The 11,838-nt window shown below is 51.0% G+C and overlaps 1 protein-coding gene across 1 annotated transcript in view; it reads left to right on the plus strand.

Annotated features, from left to right (window-relative positions):
• The window catches only part of ITGB5 (integrin subunit beta 5), a gene marked incomplete at both ends in the record, with an annotated part of 62,275 nt that extends 53,370 nt beyond the window's left edge, over positions 1 to 8,905 (plus strand). The window contains 5 exons of the mRNA XM_082001341.1: positions 2,192 to 2,414; positions 3,122 to 3,225; positions 6,777 to 6,893; positions 8,080 to 8,246; positions 8,810 to 8,905. Of these exons, the coding sequence (XP_081857467.1) occupies positions 2,192 to 2,414; positions 3,122 to 3,225; positions 6,777 to 6,893; positions 8,080 to 8,246; positions 8,810 to 8,905 (707 nt within the window). The remainder of the gene's footprint in view (positions 1 to 2,191; positions 2,415 to 3,121; positions 3,226 to 6,776; positions 6,894 to 8,079; positions 8,247 to 8,809) is intronic.
• Positions 8,906 to 11,838: the final 2,933 nt, after the last annotated feature.

Genomic DNA, 11,838 nt, shown 5'->3' on the forward strand with positions numbered 1-11,838 from the left:
CTGAGGTCAATTGTTTGAGGTTTAACAAGGGCAAGTGCCGGGTCCTGCACTTCAGTCACAACAAGCCCATGCAACGCTACAGGCTTGGGGAGGAGTGGCTGAAGAGCTGCCCGGGGGAAAAGGACCTGGGGGTGTTGGTTGACAGCCGGCTGAACATGAGCCGGCAGTGTGCCCAGGTGGCCAAGAAGGCCAACAGCATCCTGGCCTGTATCAGAAATAGTGTGGCCAGAAATAGTGTAGGGAAGTGATCGTGTCTCTGTACTCGGCACTGGTGAGGCCGCACCTCGAATACTGTGTTCAGTTTTGGGCCCCTCACTACAAGAAGGATGTTGAGGCGCTGGAGCGTGTCCAGAGAAGGGCAACGAAGCTGGTGAGGGGTCTGGAGCACAAGTCTTATGGGGAGCGGCTGAGGGAACTGGGTTTGTTTAGTCTGGAGAAGAGGAGGCTGAGGGGAGACCTTATCGCTCTCTACAACTACCTGAAAGGGGGTTGTGGTGAGGTGGGTGTTGGTCTCTTCTCCCAAGTAACTAGTGATAGGATGAGAGGAAATGGCCTCAAGTTGTGCCAGGGGAGGTTTAGATTGGATATTAGGAAAAATTTCTTCACCGAGAGAGTGGTCAAACATTGGAACAGGCTGCCCAGGGAGGTGGTGGAGTCACCATCACTGGAAGTGTTCAAAATCTTGTAGACGTGGCACTTCAGGACATGGTTTAGTGGGCTTGGTGGTGTTGGGTTGATGGTTGGACTTGATGATTTTGAAGGTCTTTTCCAACCTTAATGATTTTGTGATTCTGTGAAATGTTGCTAGGCTTTTTGCTGCTAAACCCTGGATTCAAAACCAGCAAGGAAGCACTGCTCCATTCCCATCCTCATTTCTCCCAATGTAGACAGAGAAAGGAGAGATTCATTTGTACAAAACACCAGCCAGTCCAGGAAACATGGAACCCCCTCTTTTACACCACTTTGAGGGCCCAGCAGTAATACCGACCTCCAGAGCTGAGTCCACAGTGCGAGGGGAAGCGTGAAGGAGGAGATAACTTCATGCTGAGTGGTGTGGCCTGGAGAAGGCCAGGCTGGAAGCATGGCTTGGGCCCCCATTTATGGGCACAGTGGCTCTGCTGGCAAAATCCGATGCCGTAGGAAGGCCAAGCAGAAAACTGGCTGCAGTCCGGCTGCGCTGCCTCCTGTCTGGCTCATGCAGTGAGCAGCCAGATCTCATCAACTCTGCCACATCCTCTAGTGCCCCAAAGTATTTGTCCTCCCAGTGCCATGCCTCCGAGATGGACATGTCTGGTTTGAGAAGCTCCTTGCTTAGCCAGAGCCTTCAGGTGGGCATGCGAGCGATGCCGAGCGATGCTTAGGAAGCGCTGGGGGCTGAGTGACAGAGATGCTGCTCGCCTTCTGCGGAGGTGGGAGGTGTCCCGCCCTGCAAAGCCCAGTTCCACGGCGCTGGGCTCCAGGAGGCGGAGGTGAGGAGTAGTCACTCTGCGGGTAAGAAAGGCTCCTGACAGCAAGTGCCAAAACGTGCTCTCAGGTGTTAATGTTTGCTTGGTGGTGTCAAGCACTGAATGGGGGGCAAGCTGAAAAGAGGGGGATACTTGGGAACCCGTATCTGGAGAGAGGAAAAGAAGAGGGTAACAAGTTTGACACCTGGCCAGAGCATGTGGTCTCTGCCAGATAATCCTCTTTGGGCTCTGCAATAGTCGGTGGTTGTTCCTCATGTGGAGCAGCTCATTTTACTGCCCTCCACCTGCAGAAGGATGACAGTGCTACACTGAGCGGGGGTCCTGGGAGGGGTGTGGGGTGGAAGTCACCTCCCCAGCTGCAGTCTGTGTCTGCTCGAAGGGGGCTGCTCTGTTCTCCCCGTGGCCACCATCACTGCTGGTGCCTCCCAAAGGCAGTTTGTCCTGGCCACCTGGTCCCACCTAGGAAGGCAGAGGTGCTCATTTGCCTTGAGTGACTATAGAGGGAAGCTGGAGGAGCTGCGGGTAGGTATTTTTTACTGCTAAATGTAGATAGTTACCTGATACCTAGGTGTTTCCCATCGCCATCTGTTTGATACTCTGCCAAGTAAGGTCTCTCTGGCAGCTTTTCGTGGTGGGCTGCTGGTCCCTCCTGCACAAGGGGCAGCTACCGCAGCCGGTGCTGGCCCGGGATGCTGCTGACGCCTCAACCTTGCTCTTGCCTTCAGGCCACGGGGAGTGCCACTGCGGGGAGTGCAAGTGCCACGCCGGTTACATCGGGGACAACTGCAACTGCTCCACCGAGACAGACGGCTGTGTTTCCAGCGACGGGCAGATGTGCAGCGGCAGGGGCACCTGTGTCTGTGGGAAGTGTCAATGCACTGAGCCCGGGGCTTTCGGAGAGACGTGTGAGAAGTGTCCCACCTGCCCAGGCGTCTGTAGCACTAAAAGGTACTCTTGGGGGGATTTAGGAGGGACTTCTCACTGGTAGGATGGGCAGCTTTTTGGTTCCTGGGAGACTTTTCAGCTAAGGAATTACACCTGCTTTGTTAAACAGGGCTGGTTAGCCCTAGGCAAGCCTGCAGCTGCTTGGAGCCCATGCTAAGCAACCCGAGAGTCTCCCAGGCAGAGAAGCAACGAGTGTTGCTGCCAGAGTCCTCATGGAGGTTCACGTCCCTGTTCGTTTCCAGTGCTGTCCCACTCAGCAGGAGAGGATGGCAACCCCGGTTTTGCTGCACCCTGAGCTGCAAACGACTATGCCCAGAGAGCTGTGAGCTGCAGAGGAAGGGGTGATGGGGACCACGGCCTGCCTCGCAGCGACAGAAGTGCCCTGGGCACCAGCCTCAGGCTGGTGCAGAGCAGCAACGCTCTCTGCCTTCGTCTTGAGCAGGACGGCTTTTGCAGTAGCTGACGTGCAGCTCCAAACATTCAAAAGGCAAACAGTCCCCAAACCTACCAGCTGCTTTGCACCTTCATTGAATCCACCCCCCAGAATAAATCTGTCCTTGAGATGGAGATGCTTGGCCCTGAATTTTCTCTTTCCTTGTGGTGCAGATGTGCAGCTTCCAGACCAACACCCAGGGAGTCCCTTTCCAAGGGATGAATCTCATGTGGTTTCTGATGGGTGCTTAATCTTGCCTCCATGTGTCTTTCTCCAGGGATTGCATTGAATGCAAGCTGTTTAACTCAGGAAGACTGGCTGATAACCAAACCTGCCAAAAGCACTGCAAGGACGAGATCATCACCACTGTGGATGTTCTCGGTAAGTAGGCAGCAACAGGACTGCAGACAGTGGGATCCAGCGACTGTGGTGTTGACTCCTCTTAACCAGACCAATTCATATCTGTAAAGAAAGCCTCAGGGAACACCTGGTATTTAGAAATGTATGTGTGTATGTAGTATGTCTATGTGCATATGGGGTATGTGTGACCTTCTCTCCAGGCCGCAATTTACACTGAAGTAAAAAAACCTTTGATTTTAAATAACATCTTAAAACCAAGATGTGTGAGGACCACTACTGCCAGTGCAAGGAGCAAAGACAGTGGGATGTGATCAGATGAGACAGAAGATTAGATGAGCTGTGTGAGCTGTGAGAGAGTGCAAAAGGACAAAGTATCACTCAAAAAAGGCATTCTGTAATCTTCCGAGAATTCATCTTGGATGAAGTGAGCTTATAAGAGAAAGCAAAGCTGTATTGGAGATGATGAGTTCTGCTTTGGTGGAATGGACTGCACCTCTCCTGCCCATTATGGCCTCTTCTAGAGGTCACCCCACATGTGCATGTCTCAGCAGATGACTTCCTCCTCCTTCTTTTCAAGCTCCATTCTGAGAGTCCCTGGTTCTGGTTGCTATTTGGGGGGATAGAAAGGACCCAAACTGTGACAGCTTTAATCCCAATCTTGACCCTGTGGGAGACTTTAGCAATACCACTGGGAGCAAGGGATAAGGAAGCTGGTGTTTCTAGATCAAGTAGGGATAAATTGCATTCCACATCTGACATTTCCTCCTTCTCTTCCCATAGTTTAGAGAGGTAGGAGTGCTCTACCTTTGCTTGCCCTTTCTCTCCTCCCGAGCTGCCTCCAGGTGCTGTTTTTCCCATTGACTGCTCTCATATTCAGTGTCTAGCTTTTAAATTATGACCAGCAGGGTTTCCTACCTCTTCCTTTGGGAGGCTTGCTCTCGTTCTCTTCATCCTCCCTGCAGTTTACCAGGGCATGCACCTGTACCAGCACACTGTGAGAGGTTACAAGGCACTTCCAAACCACATGATGCCTGACTGGCCTGTGTTTCTTAGGAGCCAGCAAATACTGGGGATTAAAGCTCAACCCTCCTGCCTGGGTGTTGCATCATGCGAAAGCCAGCTTTTGTGCTGACTGCACCCTGGAGGGTGAGGTTGGGCTGTGGTTTGCTAACTCACTGCATGGCTTGTAGAGAAAAACACAGCCAGATTTCTGTTTTAAGACATTTTAGGGAATTACCTTTATTCTTCTGTTGAACTACTGCAATCAGATTGTGGGTGGTGCTGAGCTCTTGGTAACTCAGGGCACTCTGCGTCTTGGAGATCTGGGCTACTGGAGAAAGAAGTAAAGCAAAGTATTCCTAGAGAAAGTGATTAGGGACTACAGACTTCTTTACAGGCAGGCTCAGCCAAATCCTGGTGTTCAAGTGCTTTTGTGGAACGTAGCACATGTTAAAAATCCCTGCTGAGACTGAATGCTGGTATTTGTCAGAGAAGACATAGGTCTGCATTGTCCTGGCAGTGGAGGGTGGGACCTTCTTAAATATCGAGTTGCAATGAACACACCCTGAAAGATCCCATGTGCCTTTTAGGTCTAGGTGTGAAGCAGCCAGTGCTTAAAAGCTTTGCAGAGCAGAGGCATCTATCATAGGACTGACTAGCCAGAATGATGCCTTTTGGGAGTCTTATATGACTTGCATTGGATTCTGCAGGATCGCCTTCGCTTCTGCAATATTACATTTCCATTCCTGATGGTTCCAGAGAGGAGCATGACTGGTCCAGTACTGAGCTGAACCTGCCAACAGCACACATCAGCAGACCTTGATCAGTGGAGCTTGATGGAGCCCTCATGCCTCTCTTTGTGGATGTGAAACCTAGTGAAGACCAACAGAGATCATTACTACCAAGTCTTTAATCACAATCTCTATTAGCAGAATAATGGTGCAAGGATGGGATTGAAAGCAGCTGGGCCTGGAGGAACTAAGATTTGCTGCTCAACTCAGAAGGGCATTAGTCAAGAAACATGGAAGTTTTATCAATATTAATCTAGTTAGTTCTTTGCTTTTTAACAATCAGTACTTCTCCAGCCCTGCCTTTGATACCACTGTGTAGGCAGAGCAGGTTCTCCTGTTCTGAGGTAGGATCAGATGAGGTTTGTCCACACCAGGAACTCACCAGAGGGGCAGTTGCATCTGGGCTCAGAGCAGTTGAAATGGAGGGTATTAATCTTTCAACTGAAAGCAGATCAAAGGCATTGAAAGGAAAGACAAACAGACAGGAGAGAGATGAGGGGCTGGAATAGCAGTGGTCATGAACACAGTAATTTTTCAGCATGATAGAGAGGCATGGATACGAGTGAGGAGGAGAGCTGTGGGAAGTATTTTCCAGGTGTTTAAACTAAGGTCACATCTTTGCCAGCCAATAGCACTGGGTGCCCAGATCCCTTCCTCTCCCTTGAAACTCTCAGCCCATGCAGGCCTCAGAGATGTGCTCCTGCAGAGCTACCTGGCATGGCTGGAGATGTTGCCCTGTCTCCCTCCAGGCACTGCAGCGGGGACACGCTACGAGCTGTGTCTGTGCAAGGGTGGTGGCTCTGCTGAAATCACCCCTGAAGCTAGAGCTGCAAACCTCAGATGATGGTTTTGCTGAAACTTTGTAATGGCCTTTGTGAAGCAGCCTTCCTCAGGAAGCATCTCACTGTGACCAGAGCAGCAACAGGCTCTGCCTGGTGCTATGGTGTGTTAATCAGGCAAAGAGCATCTGTATGGCCATGGGAATCTAGTAGCCTCATTTCTTGCAACTCCCCCATCTCCACATCCTCCTCTCCAACCAGCTTCTCCCTTCCCCCTCGTTCCCTCCTCCCCATTTTGCTCTTCTATCTCTCTCACCCTTGAAAAACAAACTTCTCAACCATTTCCAGAGCTGGAGCCGTTCACCACAGCTGGAGCACGAGCCAGCCATGGGCTACTGCTGCTGCTGGCCCCACTCGTGTCCTCACAGGCTGAGTCTCTGCCCCTCGCTTTCTCTTCAGCTTCCACACTTCAAGAAATTTAGCAAATTAAGAAGAAAATGGCATTTATTGCCAAAGCCGACCTGTGCGAAGGAAGAGCGTGTGTATGTGTGAGGTTGCCTCTTTTGCCATGCAATGTTTGCTGAGTGCCACATTATCTTGAGCAGTAAGTCTGGATGCTGCTTAGTTACAATTTGCACAAATTGTGATCAAACTGTGCTGCTTTCCAGGCTCGCTCCCTGTTCCTGCATTCCCAGGCACCTATGGGGAGCCCTGCTCAGCTTGCAGGGGAGAATTGTGCTAATTCCTAATACTAAACCTACCAACTAAGTCAACGAAGTGTAATATTGCAGCTTTAGACTTACCCTGTTAGAAAGGGTGGCGAGGTCAAAGATCAGGAGAGCCCATGCCATCACAAGTAGTTAGGGAAGAATTAGCTTAAAAAGAAGAGGGTTTTGGAAGCATTTGTGTAAGAAATAAGGATACAAGAGTTCTGCAGTCTTTAGGAATTTTGTTTATGTGTAAAAGACAAAATAAAATTCTGCAACTCTGCATCTCATTACAGAAACGGATGACCCGAACGTGATCCTCTGTGCCTACCCAGTGAACAACTGTGTCATGAAGTTCACCTACTCGGAGCTTGCCAGTGGGAAATCCAACCTCACCGTCCTCAAAGAGCCAGGTTGGCCCTCCCTTGGGTTTCTTTTCAATAGCACAGGTTGCCTTGGGAGAGGTGATGGGCTGCTGGGGAGCCTGGCGGGTTCCGAAGTGGCTGGTTTCACTGGCTGCTCAAAAGCACGTGCAAACAGATGAACCAGGATGATTTAAAAAAATAGTGTGTTTTACAGTGCTGAAACCCAGCTCCAAATGCTCCCAATTCAGTAAACAGAACTCTGGGAGCGAAACATGCACCTGAGCTGCCAGCATTGCTAGCAAGCAGAGGGCTTTCTGCCAGCTTGGGGTGCTGAAGTTAAACCCAGCCTATTTATGCAGCAAAAAGCATGCCATGTCCCGATACAACCACTGGGAGCAAAAAAAAATCAGAAGGGGACACTTAGTGGTGCCGCTCGTTAAGTCAGGATGTTAGGAAAGCCCTACACCACCTATGGATTTCTGCATTTCCAAAGAGCAGAAATTTCTGGGACAGGCAGCGTAAGGGCTGTGTGTCCCTGCTGCCCTCCCCAGGGCTGCAGCAGACAGCTGTGTTTCCCAGTATTATTTTAATCACGTGCAACGCAGTTTCTCAAAGAAAACCCCACGTGGTATTGCAGGATGAGCTGGCAAGCACCCAGCAGTAACTTCTGGCGATCTGCTCTGCTCCTCCAAGGCACAGGCCGGTATGGGAAAGACTGAGAGACTGCACGTTTTATTTTATTTGTGCAGCAGCTTGCACTTCATTGAAAAAACAGTTGATTATTGACAGTTAATGTACTTTTTTAAAGTACCTAGTGATCACCTGCCTCCATGTGGGCCAGAAGCTGTGCTGGCTTTTGCCAGAGGCACCTTAACCCTCTGTGTCCACGTGGGTCACCCAACATTAAAACCAGGTGTCACTGTAGGACGGCAGCACTGTAGCACGGCAGCACGGTAGCACAGCTCTTCCTCTGAAGCGCTACATGACATCTTGGCCCTGGTGACGTCCATGAGAGCTGTGCCTTTGACCTGCCTGTAGCCAGGAATTTATTTAATTAAAATAAAATCCCTTTGCTTTCAGAGATGACTGTCACTTTTTTTAATTTAGTCACTGCTGCTAGTGCTGCCCTGAGGTCACCTGCTCAGTGGCTGTAGTCCAGGTCATTACATCCCAGTATCCTTATCCAGGATACACTCACACCAGAGCTAATTACCTTCTCCCCCATCGTTACTAGCTTGCAGCTCAGCCCCCAGCGCCGTGACCATCGTGCTGGCGGTGATCGGCAGCGTGGTGCTGATCGGCATCATCCTGCTGGGGTTCTGGAAGCTGCTCGTCACCATTCATGACAGACGGGAATTCGACCGATTCCAGAGCGAACGCTCCCGGGCCAGATACGAAATGGTGAGCCCTGGTGCAGGGGTGCTGCTGGGGTACGGGGCGGGCTGTCGGGATGCGCCTGCAGCAAACATCTCTGCAGCGATGGAGAAGGGAGGTGGGCACAAGGGATGCAGATGCCCATGCCCTGCAGGGCCACGCAGCAGGGCATCAGGGTCCGGCACATTGCACTGCCCTTCCACTTGGTAAGTTACAAATATTCTGTGAAATTATGCCCAGCCGGTGGTTTCATCATGTATTTCCCAGCAGTGCTGGAGGGCTGAAGGAGGTGGGGGAGTGGCAACCAAGCTCCAGATGGAGGTTGGTCAGGTCCGCTCTGCTGGGAGGCTTCCTGTTCAGGTGGGTTTGCCCAGCATTTGAGGGCATTACCTGTGCCTGCAGACAGGACGGAATGTGGGTCTGATGGACAAATAACACCACTTTTGGATCTGAACGCACATTTCAGTCGAAGCCAAATGCAGCACTCTCTCCAAATTAATTGGCACAGGAAGGGGGATTATACACATTTTCACCATGACATGGACTTTGTTCCTCACCTTTGTTCTTTTCATCCACTCATTTCTCCAAAGGCATCCAATCCTCTCTACCGAAAGCCTATTTCCACGCATAACGTAGAGTTCACGTTCAACAAGCTCAACAAGTCTTACAACGGTACAGTTGACTGATGGGGTCTCGGCGCCTGGGACTGCTGTGGACAATTGCTTGACTGTATGTGCTGCTTCCCCACTTGAAGATGGGATCCTCTTCAGGGGCGAGAATCCCTTACGACAGGACTGGTCGATGACCAAAGCCTGTTATTTGCACAGTAAGGAGAAAAGTCTGGTTCATTCTGGAGGCACGGACACGAAGACAGGCTCCCCGCCTGTGCTGATGGACTCCGAGCCATGCGCAACTCCGTACCCCAGCTTTCTGGATATATTAAACCTGCCAACTAAGTCAACCAAGTGCCATATTGCAGCTTTAGACATATCCCATTAGAAAGGGTGACTAGGTCAAAAACCAGGGGAGCCCCTGCCATCGCAAGTTGTTAGGGGGGAATTAGCTTAAAAAGAAGAGGGTTTTGGAAGCATTTGTATAAGAAATTAGGATACAAGAGTTCTGCAGTCTTTAGGATTTTTTTTTTATATAAAAAAACAAAATAAAACTATTGTGCATATATGATGCTCTGAGTAGAGTTCATTGTTTCCTTGCTGAGCCCCCCACTGTCAGACGAAACGGGGGCTTGCTCCTGCAAGCGCAAGTGGTGCTGCCTGATTGATTTATTAATAGAGCCTTATCGGTCAGAGCATGGCTATAAAAATAGGAGCTGGAGCCGCAGTGACGGCCGCAGAAGGTATGTTGATTTAATATCCTGGTGTTGACCCAGGGCGGGGAGTGCCACAAGGAGCTCTCGCTCCATGCCGGTAGTGTTAAACATATGGGAAACTGGTGGGAGCCCAAGGGAAATGGGAGTTTAGTCTGAGGAAATGAAATTAAACGCCCATTCCTTGGGGTGTGCAAGTAGGCGTCTGTCCTGGGTGCCTGCAGGAGAGCAGCTGGGAGCACACAGGAGCTCGCCCAGACCTCCGACTTCTTGCCAGAGGACTAGAGCTGTGAGGTCCAGCAGAGCCTGGCTGGAAAAGCAGGGGAGCCCTGAGCTTTTGGCTGGGAAGGGAGCTGGATAAAACCCAGTGTTGTTACTTCACAACACACACTTTGCTTTGGGTTTGGGGTTTTTTTCCCCTCAAACTGCTCCCCCAACCCCATCATCTGCTTTCCTCTGGAGCTGGGGTTGGGGTTACCCCGGCTGACAGCTGCAGCTTTAAACCCACACAGGCTATGGCAGGGCTGCAGCCACCGGCAGGAGAGAGAAGCCAGAGCAATTGCTACTGCCTGCTTGGTTTTTTTTCTTTTTTCTTTTTTTCTTGTCTTTTTGCCCTGAACAGATCATGCAATAGTCAGCTGAAGGAAGCTTGCCAGGGGAAAGCAAAAACAAATGGTGTTCATTGTTTTGACTTGCTCTTCTCATTGGAAAAGTGCCATGGGCCCATCCTTCCGGATTTTTTTTTAATTTGTTTTTGCCTCTATAAACAGAAGCTCTTATTTGCTCAGTATAAACAGGTCTCCTTCGAGAACTTTATGGTTCCCCCTCCTCCTCCCAGCAGCACTGAAGAAACGCAGCAGACCACACTAAAAATATCTCGAAACCGGGATATTTCAGGAGTGCAGCAAGCGGCACATCGGTGGCACCGGCGCTGATCAGGTGGGCTAAAAAACCCAAAACCACAAATAAATGAAATCCATGCCCTGTCTTCCCACTTGATTCCCCTAGATCTGCCCTAGCAGGGGAGGAGGGTGCATGCATCCAGAAAACAAGTGCGAGCGCAGGCTCTGGTTAAATGTAACCCACCCGTGCATGGGCTAGGGGCTGCGCTGCCAACCCCCCCACTGCGGCACCACGAGCGATGGGACAGGCCTCAGCGCTGCTGAGGGGCAGCTCTTCAGAGCTCCACGTGTCCTACACAGTATTGAAGTCCAGGGTAATATTCGCAGGCTGAGACGTTGCGTATTGAATACCTGGGACTAACGCTGCCACCTGGGAAGGAGCATCCATGGGGCAAATTCTGTTTTCGTGACTAGTGCCAGGCCGGCAAGATAGATTTCATCACTATCACAAAAGAAAAAATAGCGAACAGTCAAAAAATACTCATCACAAGTGGACAGAGCAAGGTTTAGCGTGGTTCAGGTGACTGCCTCGCACCAGCCACTCTGCCCTGGGCACGGAAAGGGGGAGCAGGAAGGAAAGTAGAGAGAAAGGAAGAGCAGGAATGTTTTAAACCAGCTTTGCCACCCAAAGTAGCACACACTGTAAATACCGCTCTGCTGCCGTTAATCTGCAGTTTAAAAATGAAACCACCCCTTTGCTTTCTTCCTCTGCACTCCGAAAGGAAAGGCACAGGCAGTGCGTCCCTGCCCCCCCGCCCTTCAGATTACCTTTACGCTGCGGCTTTTCCCAGCACGCTGGGTTGGTGCTGAGAGACCGGACAACCAAGGCAGCCGAAGGGGCGAGGCTGGACTCATTGCTGAGGGGTGCTGTGGGAGGGGAGAGTGGGAGAGGGGAGAGCGAGGGCCTGGGGACAGGGCTGCAGGGGAGGCTGGTCTGCAGAGTAGCCAGGGAGCAGCGTGAGGAGCACATCGGTGAGGGGAGGGTGCCACAGGCCAGGCACCGACCTGGTGCACAAAAAGAAGGGAATAGGGTTGATGCCGTCAGTGAAGAGCATCCTGCAGCCCATGGCGCTGGGCCAGGCAGCAGAGAGCTCCCCCTCCCAAACTTAGCTTCTCCCCAAAGCTGCATCCAAAAAAAATAAAAAGAAGGAAGCGATGCTAAGGGCAAGAAGGCTTTGCTTTACTGTGTAAGCAGATCTGCCTTTACCCTTGCAAGGTTAGAGCCAAGGGCAGTCATGGGAATGGTGTATTTCAGTCAGCAGGCAGTTTATTTGTGTCTGTAAACACAGGCAGCCTGACCACAGCTAGCATTCCTGAATGAAAACTCCAGCAGAAGGCATCAACGGGTCACATGTGATGGAAAAACGTCAGCGCTTGTATGGCCAAGCTGGAA

Source organism: Phaethon aethereus (assembly GCF_964289735.1).
Source record: "Phaethon aethereus genome assembly, chromosome: 6".
Taxonomy (NCBI): domain Eukaryota; kingdom Metazoa; phylum Chordata; class Aves; order Phaethontiformes; family Phaethontidae; genus Phaethon; species Phaethon aethereus.